We start from the raw sequence: 27455 nt of genomic DNA on the forward strand, positions 1-27455 counted from the left end.
GGCTGCACATGGCCCCCGGGCCGTAGTTTGCCCATGCCTGGTCTAGAAGATTAGAGAGTTAAATGCTTAGCTCAAGGATTGGTGTGGGAGAAGTGGGTTTGAATTCATGGGAAACTGGCACCAGTACTGGGGTAGGAGAGACCTGTACCGATGCGATGGGCTCCACCTGAACCTTAATGGGACCTGGATCCTAATGAATCGCATAACTAAGGGTTGTGGATAGGGCTTTAAACTAAATAGCGGGGGGGGGGGGTGTGGATTCAACAGTGGAGAATAATGGATAAAGTAAAAGAGAAAAATGTGAATAAAGATAAAGTAAAAGCAAAAGATAAAAAAGAGAACAGAGTGAAGAAAAGTCAAGTGTAAAAGCATAAAAGATTACAAGATCGTAAAAGCATAACTAGAGTAGGGCACTTTATTTGAATGCCCATAGTACTCAAAACAAGTTCAGTGAACTTATGACACAAATCAGTACAAAGGGGAATGATTACAAAGAAAGAGGAATCATTACAAAGAAAATTGCAGGGTGGAGAGGATTGGGAATTAAATACCCAAGGATATCAGGTAATACAGAAGGATCAGCAGGAAGGTAAGGGAGGTGGGGTAGCGCTAGTATAGATAACATCAGGGTGATAGGGAGAGATGATACAAGATCTAAGCAGCAGAAGGTTGAATCCATCTGGGTAGAGATTAGGAATAGTAAAGAGAAAGGATCACTGGTTGGAGTTGCCCATCAGCCACTGAATAATAACATTACAGTGGCACAGGCAATAAACAGAAATACCTGGAGGCATGTAAGAAAGGAAGTAACTTGCACGTAGATTGTGTGAATCAAGTTGGTCAAGGTAGTCTTGAGAACTTAAATGAATGCATTCCTGATGGCCTTCTTGAACAGCACGTTACTGAACCCATAGGGAACATGTTTTATTAGATCTGGTCCTGTGCAATTGGTGATCTTGCAGTTAAGGATCCTCTTGGAAAGAGTGAACACAGTATGATTGAGTTTCCCATACAAATGGGGGCAGGGTGCAATAGCTTGATCTAAAACCAGTGTATTATACCTAAACAATGGAGACTACAATCGGACGAGGGAATCGGGCTAGTGTAGACTGGGAACACAAGCTATATGGTGGGACAGTTGAGGAACAGTGGAAGACTTTCAAAGAGATCTTTCACAGTGCTCAACAAAAGTATATTCCAGCTAAAAGCAAGGACAGTAAGGGTGGGGAGAGCCAGCCTTGGATAACCAAGGAAATAAAAGGTAGTATCAAACTAAAGATTTGCATACAAAGTCACCAAGAGTAGTGGGAAACTGGAAGATTGGGAAAACTTTAAAAAGCAACAAAGAACCACTAAGCGAGCAATAAAGAAAGTGAAGATAGATTATGAAAATAAACTAGCATAACATATAAAAATGGACAGTAAAATTTTCTATAATTATATAAAGCAGAAAAGGGTGGCTAAAATGAACGCAGGTTCCTTGGATGACAATGGGGAATTGATATTGGGTAATGAGGAAATGGCTTTGAATGACTATTTGGTGTCAGTCGTCACGGTGGGGGACACACCTAATGTACAAAGAGAGGTGTTATGAATGTGATGGGAGATGAGGAACTTGATACAATAGCTATCACTAAAAAGGTAGTGCTGAGCAAACTCGTCAGCCTGAAGATAGACAAGACCCCTGGTTCTGATGGAATGCATCCCAGGGTACTGAAAGAAATGGTAGAAGTTATAGTGGAGGCTTTGGTAATAATTTACCAAATTCTCTGGACTTGGGCAGGTCCTGGCAGATTGGAAGACAGTGAATGTCAAGACACTGTTCAAAAAAAAAATTTTAAAAAAAGGATTTGGCAAAAGGCAGGTAACTATAGGCCACACACACAAAATGCTGGTGGAATGCAGCAGGCCAGGCAGCATCTATAGGGAGAAGCACTGTCGACATTTTGGGCCGAGACCCTTCATCAGGACAGTTAGTCCTGACGAAGGGCCTCAGCCTGAAACATCGACAGCGCTTCTCCCTATGGATGCTGCCTGGCCTGCTGTGTTCCATCAGCATTTTGTGTGTGTGGCTTGAACTTCCGGCATCTGCAGATTTCCTCGTGTTAACTATAGGCCAAGTAGTTTAACACCTGTAGTTAGGAAAATGCTTGAAGCCATCATTAAAAGAAGAAATAGCAAGGCATCTGGAAAGAATAGATCCATCTGGCAGACGCAGCATGGATTCAGCAAAGGCAGGTCCTGTTGGACAAACTTACTGGAGTTCTTTGAAGATATAATGAGTGTAGTGGATATAAGGGAACAGATGGACATTTACTTTGATTTCCAGAAGGCATTTGATAAGGTGCTGCATAAAAGACTTATCCATAAGATAAGGATGCATAGACTTGGGGGTGATGTTTTTAGCATGGATAGAGGATTGGTTAACTAACAGAAAGCAGAGAGTTGGGAACATGGGTGTTACTCTGGTTGGCAACCAAAGGTGAGCGGTGTGCCACAGGGTCAGTGCTAGGCCCACAGCTGTTCACGATATATATTAATGATCTGGAAGAGGGGACCGAGTGTAGTTTATTTAAGTTTGCTGATGTACTAAATTGAGTAGAAAAGCAAATTGTGCAGAAGATGCGGAGAGTCTGCAGAGAGATATAGATTGATTAAGTGAGTGGGCAATGGTCTGGCAGATGGAGTACAATGTTGGTAAATATGAGGTCATCCACTTTGGAAGGAATAATAGAAGAGCAGATTATTATTTAAATGGTGAAAGATTGCAGCATGCTGTTGTGCAGAGGGACTTGGGAGTGCTTGTGCATGAAGCACAAAAGCTTGGTTTGCAGGTGCAACAGGCTATCAAGGCGGCAAATTGAATATTGGCTGTCATTGCTAGAGGGATTGAATTTATGAGTAAGGAGGTTATGCTGCAACTGTACAGGGTACTGGTGAGATTGCACCTGCAGTACTGTGTGCAGTTCTGGTCTCCTTACTTGAGTAAGGACATACTGGCTTTGGAGGTGGTGCAGAGAAGGTTCATCTGAGATGAAGGGATTAGACTATGAGGATTGATTGAGTCACCTGGGTCTGTACTTCCTGGAATTCAGAAGAATGAGAGGAGATCTTAGAGAAACAAAGTTATGAACGGTATAGGTTAGATAGAGGCAGTAAAGTTGTTTCCACTGGTAGGTGAGGCTAGAACTAAGGGACATAGCTTCAAGATTTGGGGGAGTAGATTTAGGACGGAGATGAGGAGGAACTGCTTTTCCCAAAGAGTGCTGAATCTGTGGACCTCTGTCCAATGAAGCAGTGGAGGTTAGCTCAGTAAATATACTTAGGATATGGTTAGGTAGATTTTTGTATTGTAGGGGAATTGAGGGTTATGGGGTAAAAGTGGAGTCCATGACCAGATCAGCCATGATCTTACTGAATGGTGGAGCAGGCTTGACGGGCCAGATGGCCCACTCCTGCTCCTATTTCTAATGTTCGTATGGATTGATGGGACTAGGCAGAATAATGGCATGGCAGACTAGATGGGCTGAGTGGCCTGTTATGTAGCGTAGTGCTCTATGTAGGTCTATATACTGTATATTATTTTTATATGCGTGCTTGCTATCTTGAATGTGCTGTGTGGTTGAATGATAATTAATCTTGAAATTGATTAGAATTTTGATTTGACTTTGTGACTATGACATGCCCGGGGCCAGAATTGAAGGAAAGGAAATTACTGAGGCAAAGAGGTCCTCCCCAGGAACCAGATCAAAAAACTAAGATTAAAATTTTAGGGATGGAACTGGAGAGACAGGGATTAATTACACATCAGTTATTAGAGTAAGCCTTAATGGAGACTGACACAGGAAGCAGAGTTCTACAGCTGGTAACAGAGGAAAGCACTAAAATAGGCAAATCCAGGAAGTGACGAGTCGATCTTCCTCTCACCCTCACTGCGAAAATCTTAATATGCGAGCACTGATCAATGGTCATTTACTAACCCTTTCATTTACCTGTGAATTATGTGCTGATGATGCTCTGGCAATATTGTTAGAAGTTAGGGCTTCAATACATCAGCATTGAATCAGTATCATATTTTATTGCTGCTGATAGATGACGTGATGTTTCTTGCTTTGCAGCAGTACAATGCAAAGACATTTAAAAAAAAAAGCTGTAAATTACAAAAATAGTGCAAGAGTATAATGAGGTCATGCTCAAAGATTACTCAACAATTGGATGACAGAAGAAAAGAAACTGTTCCTAAACCACTGTGTGTTGATCTTCTGGTTCCTTTACCTCCTCCCTGATGTTCATAACCAGATGAGGGCTTGACCTGAAAGGCAAAGGCCTTCAATGATGCACTGCCTCTTGAAGACAGAGAGAGGGCTGTGCCCATAATGGTGCTGGCAGAATCTATGATCTTCTATGCTATAGAACGGCTTGTTATCCTGTGCACTGCAGACTACCTTGCTGTGACTCAATCGGCATATGGATGAAAGAGAAAAAATGGAGACGATGTGAAATGGAAGGGTTAGACTAATTTTGTAGTAGGTTTAACGATTCGGCACAACAGCATAGGTCAAAGGGCCTGTATTGTGCTGTAGGGTTCTATGTTCAGTCAGAATGCTTATATAAAATATACATATATAAATCTTGAATATACCGAATTGTCTCAAGCTCCTAACGAAGTAGAGGCACTTGGCATGCTCTTTTTGGAATAGTATCAACACATCAGGCCCAGGATTTATCCTCTTTAATGTTGAAGCCCAAGAACTTGAATCTGCTCATCCTTTTCACCACTAACTCCTCAATGAAAACTAGTGTGTGTTCTCCCATCTTCCCCTTCCTGAAGTCCACATTCAGAACCTTGGTTTTTTTGATGTTGAGAATGAGACAATTTTTGCGACACCATTAAATCTGTCAATCTCTCACTCTTGTAAGCCTCCTCATCACCATCTAAGATTATACCACCGATAGTGGTGACATCAGAAAACTTAGACGGAGTTTGAGCTGTGTTAGACAAACAGTCATGAGTGTAGACAGTAGAGCAGTGGGTAAAGCACACATCCTTGAAGTGCACCTGTGCTGATAGTCAGTGAGGAGATGTTATTGCCAATCTGCAGTGACAGTAGTCTGCCAAGGAAGTTGATGATCCAGTTGCAGAGGGAGGCTCAAAGGCCTGAGTTTTGAAGCTTGGCAAACTGATTGCTTTGGAAACAATCACATGGTCATTTTTTCCCCTCATTTTGGTTTTTAAATATAAAATTGTTTTAGTTATAAACAAGCATACTACATCTTGTGAACTTTACGGCAATAAAACTGGTTAGGTGTAGCCATCCTGTCCAGCATCACTAGGTCATCACCACATGCACATGATGCTTTTCCCACAGCAATGAAAAGTTTCAAACACGCCTACAAGGATGTTTACTACAGAAGCATTTCAAAAACAAACAAGGGCAAAATAAAACAAACAAGGATTCCTTGCTTATTTACATTTGAAGCAGGAAATTTCTTATTTACCCTTCGTGCATCTTCTTCCTTGGAATATCTTAAGCCAAACTGGAAAACCCGAAAATCTTTACAATAGAGAAGTAACTTCTCAGGAATTCTGTTCTTTATAGCACCAGGTAGCAGAGGCTTCTTTTTGTCATCATAAACTTTAAAAAAAACATAAATTCAAGTTATGCTTCATCCTGTAAGACTGAGTAGCACCTTTTACAGCTTCTTTTTAAAGAGATTTTTAATCAAAATAGTATGTAGGTAGCCAAATTTGTGCTAAGCAAGTTGTTGGTCAATTTACTTTTAGTGCTATGCAACATGGGACAAAAAAAAGGGGCCAATACCTCAAAGGTGACATTTCCTGTTCATTCAAATAGCATCAGTCCACCTGGGAGGGTAGACAAGTATTCCATCTAATGTCAAAGTTGAACAACAACAACTCCATGGTCACGATGAGGCCACTGGTAATACCATGCTGCACCCCACCCCTCGTTTTATCCATTGACCATACTTCTTGTCATCTGCCCTTCACCTCCCTCTGGTGTCCCACCACCTTCTTTCTCCCATGGTCCAATGTACTATCCTAACAGAATCTTTCTTCAGCCTCTACCCCTTCCAATTATTATCTCCCATCTTCTCAGTTCAGATACCTCACCCACCCATCTTCCCCTCACATGGTTTCACTGGTCAGCTTGAACTCCTTCCCATCCCTCTACCTTTTCCTGGCTTCTTCTCCCTTCCCTTCCAATCACAGCACAAAATGTCAACTGCTAACATGAGCTGCCTGATCCACTGAGCTCATCCAACATTTAGTATGCTTAACTCCAACATCATAGCATTGCTTCAGTGCTGCACTGGAGAGTCTGCCAAGGTATGTGCATTCAGATTTACAGAGTAGGACCTTTGATTTAGATTTGCCATGAACAAAGCCACAAGCAACATTTGAAATGAATGACAAATCACAAATTTCCACTCTGTAACCTTAGCACTTGAACCTTAACAGAACATTTGAACCACCAATTTCGCTCCAACAAATCCAAGGGTTGAGAAACTCGTGATTATTTCTTTTTAAAAATGTACAAAGAGTTTTGGTAACATCTACACAGTTAACCAACAACTAAAAACTCTATTCCAACAAAAGTGCAAATTAAGAGCATCATGATTTGTCAATTAGGTTTCCCAGCTCCTTACAACACTGACGTTCATTTGAAAACTACTGACAAGCATGCAATGCAAAATACCCCCCAGTTTCTCCATGCTAGTAAGCACAAACGGTAAAATCAAATCTACTTGACCACAATGACAGCAATCCCAAAAGAAAATCTATAATTTTATTTCAAATTTGCAGTGTCTGCAGAATGCTGCAAACACTCTGACTCAGCATGTCAGACTTCTCTGCAGGCAGAGAAGTGATGCTTCAGGTCTGTGATGTTTCAGCCTAACAGACAATGCAGCAAAGGCAGCCAACAACACCATCTTCGGCCATTCTGTCTTGGCCTTCACACCGCAGGTATTCCAACTGTTCCTTCCAACTCGTCTCCTCTCTACAGTTTCCCGACTTCCTCCTCTACATCGGTGAGACCCATCGTAAATTGTCAAGCACCTCCACTCCATTTGCCTAAAACGGAACTTCCCTGTGGCCAAATATTTTAATTCCGACTCCCGTTTTGACATGTCAATCCATGGCCTCCTCTTGTCTCATAAGACCACTCTAGGTATGGAGAAGCAACACCTTGTATTCAGTGGATTTCTCCTTCTGGTACAAAAATATTTCCCTCCACACCCCCCCCCTTCTTTTATTCTCCACTGTGGCCTCTTACCTCTTCTCACCTGCCTATCCCGTCAGCCTGGGTCCCCTTCTCCTTCCCTTTCTCCAATGGTCCACTCTCCTCTGTCAGATTTCTTTCTTCTCCAGGTCTTTATCTTTCCCACCCACCTGGCTTCACTTAACACCTTCTAGCTATTCTCCTCCCCTCCACCATTTTATTCAGGTGTCTTCCCCCGTTCTTTCCAGTGCTGAAGAAGGGGCTCAGCCTGAAACAGCTATTGTTATTAGTTTCCATAGATGCTGCCTGACCTGCTGAGTTCCTCCAGCATTTTGTGTGGTTTGCTTGGCTGTGGCCCAGAGGAGAAAGGGGAGGTGATAAGCAGGTAAGAGGCAAGAGTCCGCAATGGGGAATAACAGAGGGGGAGGGGGAAAAACTTAGCAGAAGGAGAAAACAATATTCATGCCATCAGGTTGGAGGCTACCCAGACAGAATACAAGGTGTTACTCTTCCTATGGTCCATTTCCTTTCATACCAGATTCCTTCCTCGCCAGATTTTCATCCTTCCAACTCACCTGGCTTCACCTATCACCTTCTTGCTATCCTCCTTCCCCTCCCCACATCTTTTTATTCTGCTGCCTTCCCCTATTAATTTCCAGTTCTGAAGAAGGGTGTTGACCCAAAACATTGATCATTTTGTTCATTTCTATGAATGCTGCCTGACCTGCTGAGTTCTACCAGCATTATGTGTGTGTTACCTTGGATTTCCAGCATTTGCAGAAATTCATGTGTTTACAAGTTTCTGACTGTTCCTTGTTTTGAAGGAAGTTTATTGACCTCTCTTCTTTCCACACTTATTGCCTGATCTGCTGAGTATTTCTGGCATGTTTAATAGACCATATTTGTTACAACCATTTAAATGCAAGTTTAATCCCCCCCACCCCCATAGATACAGACACACAATTCTGTAGTTCTTTGTGAACACCTGAAGAGCAAAATTTAGCTCACAAGCAACATAAACATTTCAAACTTACTTCAAGAATTCCAAAGTTCAAAACAGTTTTGAGAAATAACAAGAAAGAATGATATACAAATGCAATATCTGGCCCTATTTTGTTATACACCCATGCAAAACACAACTCGTGGATCCTCTATTTTTAAGCAAAACGCGCTTCTTGGGTGGTGTGTTAAACAAATTTAATAGAACAAGGTCATTTCTTATATCCTTTGCACTCAAAATATTCCTGTACATTCCCTTAAGATATGCTCCTTGAAGTTATAACATAGAACAGTACAGCACATTACAGGCCCTTCGGCCCACAATGTTGAGCCGACCCTCAAACCCTGCCTCCCATATAACCCCCCCCCCACCTTAAATTCCTCCATATACCTGTCTAGTAGTCTCTTAAACTTCACAAGTGTATCTGCCTCCAACACTGACTCAGGCAGTGCATTCCACGCACCAACCACTCTCTGAGTAAAAAACCTTCCTCTAATATCCCCCTTGAACTTCCCTTCCCTTACCTGAAAGCCATGTCCTCTTGTACTGAGCAGTGGTGCCCTGGGGACGAGGCACTGGCTGTCCACTCTGTCTATTCCTCTTAATATCTTGTACACCTCTATCATGTCTCCTCTCATCCTCCTTCTCTCCAAAGAGTAAAGCCCTAGCTCCCTTAAGCTCTGATCATAATCCATACTCTCTAAACCAGGCAGCATCCTGGTAAATCTCCTCTGTACCTTTTCCAATGCTTCCACATCCTTCCTATAGTGAGGCGAACAGAACTGGACACAGTACTCTAAGTGTGGCCTAACTAGAGTTTTATACAGCTGCAATACAGTTATCCCACAATACAGTCCCTATCATGTCACTGCACAGTCCTCAGCAGGGAATGACAGCAGCCAGAGAGCACCAAATCTCCAGCTATTAAGAATTACTGAACCAAGGCAGATGGAGCTGAGAAAAGCCAGCAATAATGTAACTGAACCACAGAAAATGCTTTGTGGTCTAAATCCATTGTTCACCACACAGAAAATCAGTCACTATGTAAATAATTCCAGACACTCCCTCTCCCCAAAACAAAAAATATGCTACATAGAATTTATTCCTTACGTTACCTCCAAAGATCTGGTCCACACAAAGTAAGGATATGTCATTTTCACCCATCAGCTTATTCCTGTAGGCTTGTTCCTAAGATGCAAATTACAAAAGAATTTTTTTTTTTTACATACTTATAACAAAGAGGGTAAACAGGCCAATGGCAAGATCATACTCAATCACCGCCACAATCTTAGATAACTATCCTAGATAATTTCTGCAATACACGCAAAATGCTGGTGGAACGCAGCAGGCCAGGCAGCATCTATAGGGAGAAGACGTTTCGGGCTGAGACCCTTCGTCAGGACTAACTTAAAGAGGAGACAGTGAGAGATTTGAGAGGGGGAGGGGGAGATCCAAAATGATAGGAGAAGATATCATTTTGGATCTCCCCCTCCCCCTCTCAAATCTCTTACTATCTCTTCTTTCAGTTCGTCCTGATGAAGGGTCTCGGCCCGAAACATCGACTGTACTTCTTCCTATAAATGCTGCCTGGCCTGCTGCGTTCTACCAGCATTTTGTGTGTATTGTTTGAATTTCCAGCATCTGCATATTTCCTCATGTTTGCCTACACAATTTCTACAAGCCTTCTCGTTGCATAACATACATTTGTAGTATACTTGCGGCATTGGTTTTAGGTAGCAAAGATAATAATATACTCAACACTAGCACATCACTCATGTCTGCTCTGCTATTCAAAAAAAAGTTACAATTTCATCTAGGTCTCAGCTACACTTTCCAGCTTGTTCCCGACAAGCCTTTAGTCCAGAAGTCTATTTGCCACTGTCTTGAAGTGCCCAGTGACTCAAACTCCACAAGTCTGGAGTGGACAGCAAAGATTCTGACTCAGAGGAAATTCTTCATCTCCATTTCAAATCGCTGACCCACTTTCTAAAACGACAAACCGCTAATTTTGGAAATGTCCTCCCCAACCCCCCTGTATTACCCCGTCACTGCACTCACTTTAAACACTTTCAACCACTTTTTAAACACGGTAAATACATGCTGATATTTATGTATGTGTGCACATTTTATTCCACATCTGTATTTTAACCTGTAACTTTTTTTATATCATTCATTTGTTGAATGTTGTTTTTCTTGTTCTATGTCACACCCTGACCAACACACCACAGCAAATTCCTGATATATGTACAGTGAATGAATTTGATTTTTTGTCAGGGCAAACTTCCTCCCTGCATCTATTCTGTCAAATTCCCTCAAAAATTTTAATGTTGGAATAAGATGACCTCTTATTTATTTTATGATATTGTAGTGATGTGCTACACACAGCGCGGAAATAACGACACGCAGTCGGTAAGTCATTTCGAGACTAGTTTATTCAAACTTTGTGGTGCTGGCATTTAAATCCCTAGCGCCCACCCTCTCTGGGTGGAAATGACGTCGGAGGTGCATTACCAAAGTCTCCCCCCGCACGCTGGCTATTTGTGAGCCGGTTCGCCTGCACAGAGAGTGGGTCGCCACAATATTTTATTTAGAGGAATAGCACAGAACAGGCCCTTCCAGCCCAGTGAGTTGTATCACCCAGCAATCTAGCTATTTAACAGTAACCTAATCAATTTACAATGACTAGTTGACCTACTAAATAGTATGTCTTTGAACTGTGGGAGGAAACGAGAGCACCTGGCGGAAACCTACGTAGTCACAGAGAGAAAGTACAAATTCCTTACAGATGGTGTCGGAATTGAACTCTGAAGTCCAATGTCCCAGCTGCAATACCATCGCGCTAATCACTGCCCTACTGTAGCACTCATTTGCTAATGTCATAAGAGATCAGGCCCAAAATGTACAGCCTCCTCCATCTTAGGAATTAGCCCAATTAATGTTCCCTAAAGCCAATATACCTTTAATTAAGGAGATCAACATATCAAATTGTACAGTTGTAACAAAACTGTGCAAATTCTATACTCTACCCTCTTGCAGTAGATTGTTAGTTTGGAGATTAAAGACAAAGCAAAAAGACAAATAATGAAATAATACGAAGCCAGAACGTTTACTACACGTCTCACTGAACCAGCATTGGTTGTACAAAGTGCAATTTATACATTCTTTCCGCCTGCCTAACCTTACACAATTTTGTACATAATTGGGAATAATAAGTAGCTTTAACTCTTCTTCAGTTTCTAGTGCGCTTTTTATTTCAACAACATCTCCATTGGCCAGCTTGATCAGATGGTACAGATCTGACTACAGATGCAACAGCGAATTATCCAAATGAACATCATTTTTAGATGAGTCAGGGATAATTCACCTTATTCTATTTTTACTTACCCAGAAAAAACTATGATCTGCAATTGTCAATTCCACACATTTCCCAATTATTCATGAAAATTTTTTAGAAATTTCACTAGTTCAAAATTAACCTCTGTACCATTCTCTATTTAGCTCAATAATTCTCATTACCATTCCAGATAACTTTTGAAAAGATAAAATTTAAAGGTTAGCTTTATTTGTCACATGCACATCAAAATATTGAAACATACAGTGAAATGCATTGTTTGAGTCAAAACAAATTAGTGAGGATTGTGCTGGACAGCTTGCAAGTGTCTCCATGCTTTTGGAACCAACAAAGTATGCCCACAATTTACTGACTCCAACTGTATATTTTTGGAATGTGGGAGGAAACCAGAGCACCCAGAGGAAACCCAAGTGGTCATGGGGATAATGGATAAATTCGTTACAGTCAGCAGCAGAATTGGACCGGGGTTGCTGGTGGTATAATGGTGGTACAATGTACTGCTACCGTACTGCCAAAACTTCTCATACTTCTGAACAGCAAAGCCCATATCCGACTATCATATGCTTATACACATGGATACTGAACCAATTTAAACAGCTTTCTCCTAATCAAACTACAAAAGAAACATTTACACAACATCACACCCTCTAGAGCAATCAATGTTACAGCAGCACCACTTCTGCCACCACTCAGTCAGGATTCGTTCCTTCTCGAAGCTTCTCCCGTCTCCAAGTCACTGCCATGAGCGTCAAACTGCTTGCTTTATTTAAGCACACACCTGCTTCTGTTCTTTAAAACTGCTGTTGTATATCAATGTTCCAGCCAGCGCCCCATGCCAGCTGACAACTTAATTTTGGCCTCAGCCCTCTCCCTGAGAAAGTGAAGTGGATGTTTTCCAGCTTCCTAAACTGAAGTGCTTATGATGTATTCAAGCCTCAGTGTGACTTGATGGGACTTCTCCAGCCCTTCAAGATATGAAGAGAGTCTGGCATCCACAAAACCAAACAAAAATCTTCACACAAAGTATATTAAAAAAAAATTTACATTGTAGGAAATGCTCTCAATAATTAGCCAAATATCCTCAAATAGGTTGCGGTGTCACTTTCCTGAATCGCAGCACTTTTTCCAGTAAAGATATTCTTAGAACATAGAACAGAACACAGTAGTCCCTTTAGCCACATTGTTGTTGCAACTTTTTAAACCTACTCTAAGATCAACCCAAGTCTTTCCTCCCATATACCTCTCTATATACGAGTATCTTCAAAATCCTTAATGTATCTCCCTCTCACAGCACTCCTGCAGGAGTGCTCCACACCCCCACTACTCGGGTAACAAAAAAACCTACTTCTGATGTCTACCCTGTATTTCCCTCCAATCATCTTAAAAATACGTCCCCTCAAATTAGCCATTTCTGTCCTGGGAAAAGGTCTCTGACTATCCACTTGATCTGTGGCTCTTATTATCTTGTACATCTCTCCCCTCATCCTCCTTCACTCAAGCCATAGCCTGGCAGCATCTTGGTAAATCTCCTCTGTACCCTCTCTTTGAGGCTCTCCATTGGTCAGGATCGACTTGGACGCTGCACCCCACCTGTCTATGTGATGTGCAAACCAGCATGCAAGCCAGGGCAGTACAATACGGAGAGCAAGCTGTTGCCCATGTAGCAGGCCCCCCCCACCCACCCTCAGCTGATGAATCAAAATTAACAGCAGAGACCGATACAATTTGGCATCAACGACATTGCAGGAGTTGCCAGTCAGTGTTGAACTCAACACAGGACTGCCTTAGGGACTCCAGATTCCCTCCTACCCGGGGGTTTACTCCTGAATCCTTCCCCCATGAGTGGGTACAGCCACAAAACAAAGGCAGGTAGATGGAGCCGAGTTTACAGACAGATCAGCCATGATCTTATTGAATGGCGGGGCAGGCTCAATGGGGCCGGATGGCCTACTCCTGCTCCTATTTCTTATGTTTTTATGTTCTTCTGGTTGGGGTATCCAGAACAAGAGGGCACAGCATCAAAGTTCAGGGGCGATCCTTTAGAACAGAGGCAAGGAAGAATGTTTTTAGCTACAGTGGTGAATCTGTGGAATGCTCCGCCACAGCCTGGAGTGGAGGCCAAGTCTGTTGGTATATTTAAGGTGGAATTGGATAGTTTCCTGATTGGTCAGGGCATCAAAGGATATGGCGAGAGGGCAGGTGTATGGAGCTGAGTGGGATCCAGGATCAGCCATGTTGGAATGGTGGAGCAGACTCGATGGGCTGAATGGCCTAATTCTGCTCCTATGTCTTACACAGTCTTATGAGCTGCTTACTCATGGGCGATCAGCCCCGTCTTCCTGAAATGACTGGTTTTAAGGCACCAGTAAACCACCTTTGCCCCTTCTCATGTCCATAGAAATGGATCCTCTGAGCCCAGGAGCTAAGCCACATGTAAAAGCCAGGAGTTGGACTTGGTTGTTAGAGATTATAATGGACACAGTCCATTGGGAGCATTTAGTAGATCGTGGAAGCTCATGCCCACTACTACCCTCTTCCAGCTATATTAACCTTAAGGAAGCTCCAAAGCTTCCACATCCTTCCTATAATGAGGCAACCAGAACTGAACACAATATTCCAAGTGCTCTCTAACCAGAGTTTTACAGAGCTACAACATCACGACAAGGCTCTTGAACTTAATCCCTACTAATGAAGGGCAATGCACTATATGATTTCTCAACAATCTTATCAACTTGTACAGCAAGTCAGTGCTCGCCAATAATGAAGCGGAACAATTGATAGATTGCCAAGCACTGAATGCATGTTACTTGAAAGAAAACATGGTGTTGCTATGTGCCTGCTGTCTTTCCTTCATTATAGAGCAGCTTTGGGATTTAGGTGGTGCAGTCAGAGTAGCTTTTCTGAAGCTTACCACATCGTCCAGCAACTGTTCAGCACTTAGGAAGGAAATCCGGAAATTTGTACAGATGAGTTTTCCATAAAATCCCCGTTGCAACGAATCTTCTCGACTATATTTCACAACAGTGTTTGCTTCACAAATTACAAGTTCCCCTGTGCAAGGCAAGGTGGAAAATATTAAAAAATTGGAAAGTCAATTATTTACACTGCATTGACATATTCAATAGAGAAAGTTAAAATAGATAATCCTTTATTCCTAGACTCACTATATTACTAAATCCCTCATCCCAGTAAAACTCCACTGTACTTTCTCCAAGGTACAGAAATCCTTGATAAATTCTGATGCCTAATCTCAAATAATAATGAGGCAGCCTACAAAGAAGAAGTCATCACCCTGACAGCGGTGTCAAAAAACATTTCCCTCAATGTTGCAAAAACAAAGGAGCTGTTTGTGGACTACAGGAGGAATGGAGACAGGCTAACCCCTATTGACATCAATGGATCTGGGTTTGAGAGGGTGAACAACTTTAAATTCCTTGGCATAAACATCACTGAGGATCTCATGTGGCCTGTACATTCTGGCTGTGTGGTGCAAAAGGCACAACAGCACCTCTTTCACCTCAGTTGGTTAAAGAAGTTTTGTATGGGCACCCAAATACTAAGAACTTTTTACAGGGGCGCAACTGAGAGCATCCTGACTGTCTGCATCATTGCCTGGTGTGGCAACTGTACTTCACTCATTCTCAGGACTCTGGAGAGAGTGCTGGGAACAGCCCAGCGCCTCTATAAATGTGAACTTCCCACTATTTAAGACATCTACAGAGACAGGTGTGTGAAACGTGCCTGGAGGATCACTGGAGTCCCGAGTCACCCCAATCACAAACTGTTCCAGCAGCTGCCATCTGGGAAATGGTACCTTAGCATAAAAGCCAGGACCAACAGGCTCGAGGACAGCTTCTTCCACCAGGCCATCAGACTGATTAATCCATGCTGACACAATTGTATTTCTATGCTATATTGACTGTCCTGTTGTACATACTATTTATTACAAGTTACTATAAACTGCACATTCTACATTTAGACGGAGACATAATGTAAAGATTTTTACTCTTCAAGTATGTTAGGAAGTAAGTAATAAATTCAATTCAAGACCAGACACAATAATACAGTTGAGGCATAATAAATATGAAATGTTTACTCTCCTTTATAATATTGCACTGTTAATGGATTTTAAAATAATAGCAGGAAACCAAAGTTAATTTATGTGCTTAATTAGTAGAATGCTACAAATTTCCGGATTCCTCCTGTAAGAGACTCTACACTACAACTCCAAAATGAGTTGATCAGCACCCAGTTTATCACTGGAAGCCTGAAAATATTGGAAAGGAAACAGGAATTAATTTCCTTTTTGATACAGTTCTGCTATGGAAACCAGCAAGCTCACATGCCTGGATAATGCTGGTGACCCTTTCAACTTTGGATCTTTAGTAAGTAAATTCACATCATTCGGGCATCCCACCCATTTGTCGTCCAGCCAATTTAATTGGGTGGGATCCACTGCCACACCGGAAGTCCTTGTCTATTTTCCAAAAGGGAAATCAATGAATAACAATCAACTCTAAGGATTATACATTTTTTACCTGGTAATAAGTGTGGCTTCAAGTCATCGTTACTTTCCTTTTTTTTAATTTCCTGATGAAGAGAGAAAAAAATATTATCAACCCAAGACTGTAGAAAACAATCTGGATAATCTCTGGAACAATCATAATTATATGATACATGATCTCTAAAGGATTGCTCAAGAGTAGGTAAACTTGTAGAGCATTATTCTTCAATATGAATAGAGGAATTATAGAAATTCATGAGAGATAGGCAATCTACGACTGGTATCATGTTAAACAATTGCTGACTCGAAGCTTCAACAGTTTCATAACTCCATAGATCATTACTGATTTAAGTATTTCCAGCATTGTAGCATTATTTCAGATTTACAGCATTCTTTGGTTCTGTTGCCAGCCCAATTCTCTTGATAAAAAGCCACACAATTACAGCATTTCCTGCCACCCGTGATTTCTAAATGCTCTGCTTTTCTGTTTCCCATGCAATACAATAAAAACTAGATGCCAAATAGTAAGTGGAAAAGGAACTGAAATGCCTCAAACATCGACATCTCTGCTAACAGAGGTGGGTCCTGAAATTGAAAGTGCGTTATCAATGTACAAATTATACAACCTTAGATTCATTTGCTTACAGGTAGTCACAAAACAAGAATCCAATAAAAAAAGACCTACCAATACACAAAGAAAAAGAAAGATACAAATCATGCAAACAATGAAAGCATGCAAAAATATTCAGGGGGGAAAAAAAGTGAGTCCATAGCTTTGAAGCCAGGAGCAGCCTCAGCTCATCACAGTGCAGGGCAAATCTTAACGCGCCTCGCAGACACGAAGCCTGGAGCAGGTTGCAGCCTCAGCTTCAGCACAAGAGCTCATGGAGAGTGGAGTAAAACATTGCAGAGCAGTGAGCAGCCCACCCCTCACCCCCGGCCCTTTCAATGCATGAAACACGACTCTTTATTCCTTTCCATAGATGCTGCCTGACCCGCTGAGTTCCTGCAGGCAGGCAGGCGTCTGTGTGTCTGTGTGTCTGTGTGTCTGTGTGCCTGTGTGCCTGTGTGCCTGTGTGCCTGTGTGCCTGTGTGCCTGTGTGCCTGTGTGCCTGTGTGCCTGTGTGCCTGTGTGTGAGACGTTACTCTGGACTTCCAGCAGCTGCAGAATTTCCTATGTTTATTTTTATTTATTTATTGAGCTACAGCACGGAATAGGCCCTTCCTGGCCTTTGAGCCATGCTGCCCAGCAATCTCCCAATTTAATCCGAGCCTGATCACAGGACAATTTGCAATGACCAAAAAAACCTACTAACCTGCAAGTCTTTGGACCATGGCAGGAAACCAGAGCACCCAGAGGAAATCCAAGCAGTCATGGGGAGAATGTACAAACTCCTTACAGGCAGTGGCAGGAATTGAACCTGGGTCACCCATACTGCAGTGTTGTGCTTGCCACTACACTACTGTGCTGCCACAATGGATCATTATTAACCACTTTATTTAGGTCTCATCAATTAAACTTCCCCTCTGGTTTGCTTAAAAAAAATCCTTGCCCTAAACAAGTTTTTTCTGTAAGTCAATCTTTCCTACCCTTGCAACATTCTCATAAAAAAATGCATTAGGCCACATGGTTCTTCAAGCTCACTCTAATATTGGTCAACTTCAATGGCTAATTCACTGAGTCATCACATGCCTTTTTGATCCCTTATGGTACACCCCTTAGCATCTGATGTCACCACTGCAGTAAACCTTTTCAGTCACTATTTCAGGTGTAGGACACACACTCACTCACTCACTCTTCTGGTTTCAGTAAAAGTTGAGCACAGGATAAGGATAGGATATTAAAAATAAGCGTCCAAGATTGTATGGACAGTATGGTAGCGTAGTGTGTCACTTTCTGGGCTCAATTCCCATAACTGTGCGTTTCCTCCAGGTGTGTCACTTTCCTCCCTCATTCCAAGCACACTTGGGTCGGCTAGCGAGTTGTAGGCATGCTGTTTTGACACTGGAAACGTGGAAATCTGCAAATGTTGCATTTCACTGCATGTTCATTTGACAAATAAAGCTAATCTCTATTTTCTCTGAACTGGGAGTCACAGAATTTCCTGACAGTCCATCAGGCAGGGAGTGCCTCATTTCAAGTAAAACCATTTAAACAGGCAGTACTCACTTGCTTCTACGTTGAAAGATCAGCCTGGGTTTTTGTGTTCAGTTTACTGGACTGGACCATGAACCCAGACCCGACTCAAAAGGAACCATAGGTCATTACGCTCCAACATCCCTCAGTTCTTGTGCACTTCTTAGAATCCTCTTAGACACTGCAGAGTCCATTGGTTCATATACTTTTGGCGATTGTAATCGGGTAGAATTTTAAAAACCACCTCAACTCCGAAGACTTCTTAACCACAATTGAAATCATTTTGTAATCACAATGATACAAGTCAGTGCTCTGTTGATATTGCTGTGTCCTCCAACTTGCCCTACAAAACCCAATGTGGGGATTGCAGCAAATATTACACCCACCAAACTGAGTGAAAACTATCCACACGGATCCAGGAACATCAACGGGCTGTGAAACGGCATGACCAACTCTCCCTAGTCTCTACCTGTGAAGATCAGGAGGGGCACAAATTCAACCAGGCATCAGTGAATGTCACGGTGCAAGCAAACGCACGGCATGCTAGAGAAATACTCCCAAGTGTGGTTTTCTGCAAACAATTCTGTAAACAAACACATAGACCTCAATCCTGTTTATGAGCCAATGCAGGCAAAATTCCAGACCACAGCACACAGCTAGTCAGTGATGAGATTTCCTCTCCATATCACAAGTTTCTAAAATGACATCCAATCAGCTGATTAAAAAGTATATAAAGAGCAAGCATTCAGAGGGCACTCCACAAATTGACAGAGCACTACCAATGTCTCCTTGCATGGGTGATGAAATGTTTGCAGGTAAATTTCCAAGACTGAAGAACGACTCAACCTAACCTTCCAAGCTACACATCTTCTGAACTAGTTCCAATCATACAACTGTCAATGGTCTGGGTGCAGAGCTATTTCCTTTACCCTCCTGAGACAATCACTCCCATTGCAACCCATCAGTAGCCATTACCTTCAAGCAAAAAAAAATCTCGCCAAGATATGTACTTACATTTGCACAGATCTCAAGTTCAAGCTAAGCTAGTTGCCATTCAATCCTGCACATGCACACCGCCAAATGAAACAGTGTCTCTCTGGACCAAGGAGCAAAACACACACACTCAAAGTAATATTACCATAAATAAATGCAATAAGGTGCATTAACGACAGAAGTTAAAACAAACAGTATAACCCTACAGGCACTTCATAGGTGATGAGACCTGGGTGATGGCAGGGAATTCACTAGTCTTACAGCCTGGTGGAAGGAACTGTTTCCCATCCTAACAGTTTTTGCTTTAATGCTACCTGCTGCCTCTCTCTATACCTAGAGAGATCTATTTAAGGAGTTAACCTAACTAAGCCACTTGATTTCAGGAGGAGGGAAAAAATTAACACTTTAAACATTGTGCAGAGTACTAAGTTAAGACAGCAATGGATAATTGAGTGGGAAGGTAAGTGAACATGCCTTTGCAAGCCAACTTGAAGAGCCAGATGGATCTTGAGTAGGTTAAAAGGTGTATATAGTGAGTTGTACAGCTTTATGTTCACTTCGCGCTCAGCAAAGTGCAACATTTCCCCAGAGTATTTTAGCACAAGAACAATTCAATTTCCTTCCACTACACTGAAGAATGCTGCAAAAAAAAAAGTTGGCCATCTTCTAAATTAAACAATACTCATTCACAAATACTTACACAGGGCAATGATGGCAAACAACAATAGTCCTGTCACAGCTGCTGCAGCATCAATTCATATTTGGTGAAATTAAGTCAGTTTGCAGACTAAATGGTGATTTTTCAAGCATTGCACTGACCTCCAACTACCCAGAGTAACTAAATCATTAGCTTCTTTCTCGGCAATAAAAGAAAGTACATTTGATTAAAAGCATTCTTCATTTCCTTTGAGTTGCAAGTCAAAACAGAACCACGTATACTTTTTCCTCTTCTCTTGGTGAAATGAATTTGGGCATCATTGTAGCATACTGCTTAGTGCTGCACTACTACAGCTCGGGGCGGTTGAGTTTGGAGTTCACACCATCTGTCAGAGTTTTGGACAGGGAGGATTAAAGATGGCACCAGAGGTCTTTGCAGACCCAGGCAACTTCAGTTCATCTGCGAAAAGTTTAATTCTCCTCTTCTCATGCCTCTCTTTTCTTTTTCCAAGATGGCTGAAGTTCTACCTGTGTCTGTGATCTACAGCTGCAGCTCAAACTACCATTCTTCACGGACAGTGGGTTCTCACTTTCGGAACTTGCTGAGCAACCTGATGTTTCGTTCTCTCCAGATCCGGCTTGGAAAACGTGCGCCATCAGGATGCCGCCCTGTGGACAACCCGATTGCTCACCGAAGTCGCTGACTGAATCTTCACAGGAGAATGAAACTCTGAGACAGAGGGCGGTGGGCGCAGCGTGTTGGAGGCCCCTGCGCTCAAACGATCACTCACTCTCTCGACGGTAAATGAGAGTTTGTCGATCTTTGATCCGGGGGCTCTCAGACAAGTGATGTGGCAGATTGTAACACTGAAACAGCAAGCTGTTGGTCTCATCTCTCATTGCAGCAGGAGCTATCTCTCTCTCTCCCCTCACTAGAGAGAGAGTCTGTCTGAGATGTCGAAGTGTTGAGAAGGACCGTAATTTTTTTGTTATGGGCTCTAGATCATGATCTCTGGAGGCTTTGATATTGCTTGCATGGTGGGTGGTGGGGGTTGATGCTTTTGCATGGGGGGGTGCTTTTGGGGTATCTAATGTTTTCTGTCATTCATTCTTTGGGTTTCTCCCATTCTGTGGATGTCTGAAGAGCAAGAATTTCAGGTTGTATACTATATACATTCTCTGATACCAAACGGAATTATTGAACTTTCCCATGAGTGTGTGGGTTTCCTCCCACAGCCCAAAGATATACCAGTGATTAGGTTAATTAGTCCTTGTAAACTGCCCCATGATTGGGCTAGGTGTAAATAGGTGGTTTGCTGGGCTTGTTGGGCCAGAAGGGCCTGTTCTGTGTCATATCTCTATATAAATAAAAATGAGAATCAGTGATGTAGATGTTCAGTACTTAGAATGAAAAGTATTTTCCTGCTGAGAATAACATGGCATATGCAATTCTGGTCATCAACTAACATTATTATAGCTTAAATGTATTGTGACATCGTTGTAGCATTGCTCATTGTGAAAAGCTCCAAAGTCAAAAAAAGCTTTACCCTGACATCAAGGTTTCCTTTGATTTCTGTGTGCATGGGTGGGAGAGAGGCAAGGGGCTTGTTTTGTTGTCATTTAGTGCTTGTTGTGTTGTTTTGTTGTACCCTGCATTGTTCTGCCTAGCACTGTGGCAGTGCTATGTTGGTGCCAGAATGTGTGGAGACACTCACGGGCTGCCCCCCACGCATTCTTGAGTATGTTGGCTAATGCAAGCGACACAGTTCACTGTATGTTTCCATGTATATCTCAAACAAATCTGAATCTAATAAATGCATTCTCACACTCTACTTGGCTTCTTAGGTCAGGTAGCTCACAATATCCTGACAGTAGGTGGGGCAGCCCACAAGTAGAATCATAGCCACATTCATACACTGCCCCAAAGGCATCAGATTGTATATTTGAATTTATTTAAATCTTACATCCATCCCACAATGTGGGGGAGTAAAAATCTTTGTGTTATGACTCCATTGTAATGTACAGACATGTAAATTTAAACGTCTAATGGCTTGTAGAAAGAAGCTGTCCTGTAGCCTGTTGATTCCAGCTTTAATGCTGTGGTACCGTTTGCCAGACGGAAGCAGCTGAAAGAGTTTATGGTTGGGGTGACTGGTGTCCAGGCCTTCTTTAAGCACCAGCTGCTGTAAATGTCCTCAATGGAGAGAAGTTCACATCCACAGATGTGCTGGGCTGTCCACACCACTCTCTACAGTGCCCAGCGATCAAGGTTGGTGCAGTTCCCGTACCAGGAGGTGATACGGCCAGTCAGGATACTCTCAATGGTGCCACTGTAGAAGACAGTGAGGGTTTGGGGGCTTACGCCAAACTTTCTTCAGTTGTCTGAGGTGAAAGAGATGCTGTTGTGTTTTTTTTTGCCAGACAGCCAGTGTGTACAATCCAGGTGAGATCATTGGTAATGTGAATACCAAGGAACATGAAACTACTCACCCTCTCAACTGCAGTCCCATTGACATTGATCAGGGTGAGTTTGCCTCCATTCCTCCTGTAATCCACAATCAGCTTTTGTCTTTTGGACATTGAGGGAGAGGTTGTCATCCTGGCACCACTCTGACAGGGGGTCAACCTTTCCTCTGTAAGGCGTCTCATCACTGCTGGAAATAAGGCCGATCAAAGTTGCGAATTTGATCAGCAGTTTGGAGCAGTGTATGGCAGCGCAGTTATGGGTGTAAAGGGAGCAGAGGAAGGGACTCAGGACACAACCCTGGGGAGCATCTGTGTTGAAGGTCAGAAGGGCAGAGATGAGGGAGCCCATCCTTACCACCTTTCTGCGAACCGATAGGAAGTCTAGGATCCAGCTGCACAGGGCTGGATCTCAGAAGGCATTTTACTATGATCAGTGATGTATTTGGGATCATTGAATAGAATTAGCCTGCAGGTGTAATGGCAGGATTCTTAGTGCGGAGGGATAGAGGTGTGAATCTTGGAGTCTATGTCCTTAAAGTGGCCACAAAAGTTGATGGGGCTATCAAGAAGGTGTATGGTGTGTGAGCCTGCATTAGTTGGAGAACTGAGTTGAAATGTTGCAAAGTAATGTTGCAGCTCTACAAAACCCTGGTCAGACCGCACTTGTTGCCTCTTTAGAGAGGGTGCCAATTTAACCCGGATTAAAAGAGAATGTCTTATTAGGATAGGTTGAGCGAGCTAGGGATTTTCTCTTTCGAGTGATGGAGGAAGAGAAGTGACTTGACAGTGGTATACATAAGAGGCACAGATCAAGTGGATAATCATCCCCACAATGTTCCCTCTAATTTGTAATGAGGAGTGTGTAAAAATCTTGTGCTGTGCAATTTTTTTTGCCCAGTGACAACAACATGCGTGCGCTGAATTTTTAAGTGGAAGTAAACCTGAAGCTATTCTTTGTATAAGAAACCACCAAGTCGTATTTGTTGTTCATTGTTTAAAAGAAATTAAATACTCAGCAACGTGTCTCATTTCTCATATACTATCCTACAGCATGTAATATTATCAACCTTCTCATATGCCAACAAGGTAGAGCGTGGCAACCTTTTAAGCGCAGTTTAAATTCCTTTGTGCGCTAGTGACAAAAGATGTGCATGCACACCTTAGAGGGAACATTGCTCCCCTCACCCCAGGGAAAAATAGCTAGGATAAAGAGGCATAATTTTAAGGTGATTGGAGGAAACTATAGGGGTGATGTCAGAGGGAAGCTTTTTTTTTTAAAAATCAGAAAGTGGTTGTGTATGGAATGCCCTTCTGGGGGTAGTGATAGAGGCAGATATATTAGGGGCATTTAAAAAACTCTCAGATAGGCACATGGATGTGAAAATATAGGTCTATATGGGAGGGCAGAGTTAGATTTATTTTAGAGTAGGTTATAAGGGTGACACAACATCGTAGGCCGCAGGGCCTCTACTGTGCTGTAGTGTTAATCTATGTGAATCAATACTGAATTCATTTAAAGTTACATGGTAAATTTTAAAATCTTCTTACTTTTTTTTGGGCAAACTCAGGAACCAATTATATGGCTGGAATAAAGCTACTGTGCCACATTAGAGGTGCAGGGCAGTCCCTCAGCTCAGGGTGTTCCAAACAAATAAAATCAGCCCTCATTAATTACATCGAGAATGCAGCCTTGCAGCTAGCCAGGTCTTCGCTGTGGGAGCACAGGCCAGGCCACAGTCTGATCTTTCATTTGAGCAGATGAAACATTAATCAAACTGAAACACAAACTATTTCTCCCTGTAGAGCCCTAAAGAATCATAACTGAAATTCTAATTCCCTCCAAAAGTACTTTCTCATGCTGTCATATGCACAGCACAAGAACAGACCATTCGGCCCACAATGTTGTGCTGAATGAGCTAAACAGCAAATCAAAAACACCCAAACAATAATCACTCCTGCCTGCAACTCTTCCATCTTACTTACATCTGTGCGTCTATCCAAACACTTCTCAAGTTTCCAATGCATTTGACTCTAGAGCCATTCCAGACATCCACAACTCGAGTAAAAAAAAATGTACTCCTCACATCCCCCTTGAACCTACCCCCTCTCAGCTTCAATGCATGCCCTCTGGTATTAGACATTTCAACACCAGGAAACTGTCCACTCTGTCTATGCTCTCAATCATGTAAACCTCCATCAGATCTTCCCCCAGCCTCCAACACACCAGAGGAAACAACCCAGGTTTACCCAGCCTCTCCTGATAGCACATGCTTTCTAAACAAGGCAGCATCCTGATAAACCTCTTCTGCACCCTCTCCAAAGCCTCAACATCCTTCCTATGGTGGGGCGACCAGAATTATACACAAATGTGGCCTAACCAGAATTTTATAAAGTTGCAACATAACCCAACTGTTGAACTCAAATCAATTTCACATTTAAAGTGATTCTGCAATGTTGAGCACGATGCACTTAAATGCACAAGTTTCTGCTTGCCGCAGTGTGCATAACATGCAGATTCACCAATTTTCACTGCTGCGTGTCAGCTTGAGGCAGTCACAGTTCCTCCATACAACCAAAGCTTCTTATCAAGCATCTGGAAGTTAGTTTCTGTATGTGCGAGAATGACAAAACCATCTGCAACCAAAAATTATTGAAGTGCGTAAACACAAATGTTCATCGCTGAAAGTTCCCACATTTCTGTGTTAGCTAGCAAATGATAAATTAGAGTCTGTCCCAGCCACAAAACTTTCCAGATGCAGAGGAATTTGCCGTCATTTGCTACTTCTGCTCAATGTACTCATTTTGAAGGCTTAAAAATCTTAAGCTGTTTCTGTGGGCAAAAAAGGACAACAAACTTTAATAACTTCTGAATTAACTGCCTGCTACATTCCAAACACCAGGCAAATTTTTCTTTTTAACTCAAACAACTTAAAATCAAATGACTAACATAGTAAAAAATGATTAGTTTGGGTCAGATGTTTTCAACATTAGTCACAAGTATACACAATAATAATTCTCTTTATTTTAACAATTTATCAAATGTGACATTCGCCAATAAGCAAAATATGTTGAAAGACAAGGGGATAAAACAAAGCATTTTTTAAAAAATACACAAATGCAGATGTACTCAAATTGGCAAATTTCACCCAAATCAGAAATTCTACTCTATTGTAGGGAAGTAATCTAAAAGAAAAGCCTAAAGTAATGATATCAAATTTGGTACAGCCACCAAAATCCAATAGTCAGTCAACTACCAAGATTTGGAGTCTGATGATAAACACGAGTTATGATTTCAATCATTTTCCAGTCTTTGCATTTATCAGCATTGGGAGAGTGAAATGAAAACAGATGAAGGAAAAAATGCCTGAAAACAGACAAATGCAAGGCCAGGATTAAAACATGCTAACATGGTCTGCACCAACTTCTGATGATCTCCTAGGAATTGTGTAGATTCAGATTAAACAGGACCTTCAGCTCAGCTTGTCTATGCCAACCAAGTCAGCTTCCTGAACTGGTCCCATTTACCAGCGTTTGGCCACTTCGCTCCAAACCTTTCCTGTCCATCAATACACCCAAAAGTCTTTTCAACATTACAATTCTTCCACTTCCTCTGGCAAGCCATTTCATGTTTCCATCAGCCTCATTGTAGAAAATCATGCCTCCCCCTGGTCCTCTACCCCCATCACCTTAAACGTATGCCTTCCAGTTAAAAAAAAACTGGAAAAACTATCTTTGACCATCCACTTTATCTATGGCCTTAAGGATGTACAAGTTCACCTCACCGGCTCCTTTGCTTCATTGAAAATAGTCCCTACCTTTCCTCTAACTCAAGTTCTCTCGTCCCAGTAACATCCTTGTATATCTTCTCTGCATTCTCTCCAACTTAATCACCTCCTTCCTTCAATACAGGCACCAGAGTAATCCACAAAATGCTGGAGGAACTCAGCAGGCCAGGCAGCATCTACAGTTGATGTTTCAGTCCTGCCAAAGGGTCTCGTCCCGAAACATCGACTACTCTTTTTCCGAAGATGCTGCCTGTCCTGCTGAGTTTCTCCAGCATTTTGTGTGTGTTGCTTGGATTTCCAGCATCTGCAGACTTTCTCTTGTTTGTACCCACAGTATTCCTCACGTGGTATCAATGTCTTTTACATGACAAAAAGATTTCTCAATTTTCATACACCACGCTCCACCTGGTGAATATATTCCACCCAAATTCTTTAATATATTTGACAAACAACAGGCTACCCAGCACCGATCATGCAGCATACCACTCTTCACAGGTCTCCAATCTGAAAAACAACCACCCCATCTTACTGTGTGCGCCTGCACCCCACATGATCTAATCTCCTGGACCAGCCTGCAAGCAGAACTTCATCAAAAGCCTTGCTGAAGTCCACGTACACAGTGTCTATCACCCTGTCCTTAATCCTCTTGTCTCAAATTTAATTGAATTTCCCATTTCCAATAAAATCCAAGTTTAGATAAATATTCAAGTTAATTTTGACTCTCCAATCCAAAAGCTGAAAATTCAGGAGAGTTACACCAAGAATTCTGTTGGCATTATCTGGAGAAAGTAAACAGGGTCAGTTATAAATAAACGTGGTGACAAGCTGGCCCTTGTGGAAACTGCACTCACCTTATGCACACAATTGGTCTACTGTGTCAGGTCTAAAAGACATTTATAACATGATAATGAAACCAGATTAGTGCCTTCTCATTGTATGAATAAACTTTGCTGTTAATATTTACATTTAACCTTATGTAGGGTGCAAACTTCCTGTACACAAACTTCACTTCATGCTTGTATGTCAACACTCAACTTTCATTAAATGTTAGCAATAGCAGTTGGAAATTTATGATGTAAACATAAATTGCTGTACATGCAATTGCTCGTAAAGATCATTATTTATCAGCATTACACTTGACCTTTGAGTGACTGAAACTCCAGGAACAAGGAATTGAAGATCTTTTATGCAATTTTAAACCCTTATATATTTGTGACCTACGAAAATAATGTATGGGCTAGGATCTTGGGAATTCCAAGTTTAAGTTCTACCATGGCAAATCAGCAATTAGAATTCAATAAATCTGGCATGAAAAGT

At 42.0% G+C, this 27455-nt stretch overlaps 1 protein-coding gene across 2 annotated transcripts in view; it reads right to left on the minus strand.

The window, feature by feature from the left end:
* Positions 1 to 27455, minus strand: part of mtmr12 (myotubularin related protein 12) — a 103688-nt gene that overhangs the window by 53526 nt on the left and 22707 nt on the right. For both annotated transcript variants that reach the window (XM_059989573.1, XM_059989572.1), the window contains exons 2-5: positions 16135 to 16186; positions 14508 to 14647; positions 9360 to 9432; positions 5500 to 5636 (exon numbers count right to left, since the gene is read on the minus strand). In XM_059989573.1, coding sequence (XP_059845556.1) covers positions 5500 to 5636; positions 9360 to 9432; positions 14508 to 14647; positions 16135 to 16186 — 402 coding nt within the window. The remainder of the gene's footprint in view (positions 1 to 5499; positions 5637 to 9359; positions 9433 to 14507; positions 14648 to 16134; positions 16187 to 27455) is intronic.

Source organism: Hypanus sabinus, chromosome 14 (genome assembly GCF_030144855.1).
Source record: "Hypanus sabinus isolate sHypSab1 chromosome 14, sHypSab1.hap1, whole genome shotgun sequence".
NCBI classification, from domain to species: Eukaryota; Metazoa; Chordata; class Chondrichthyes; order Myliobatiformes; family Dasyatidae; genus Hypanus; species Hypanus sabinus.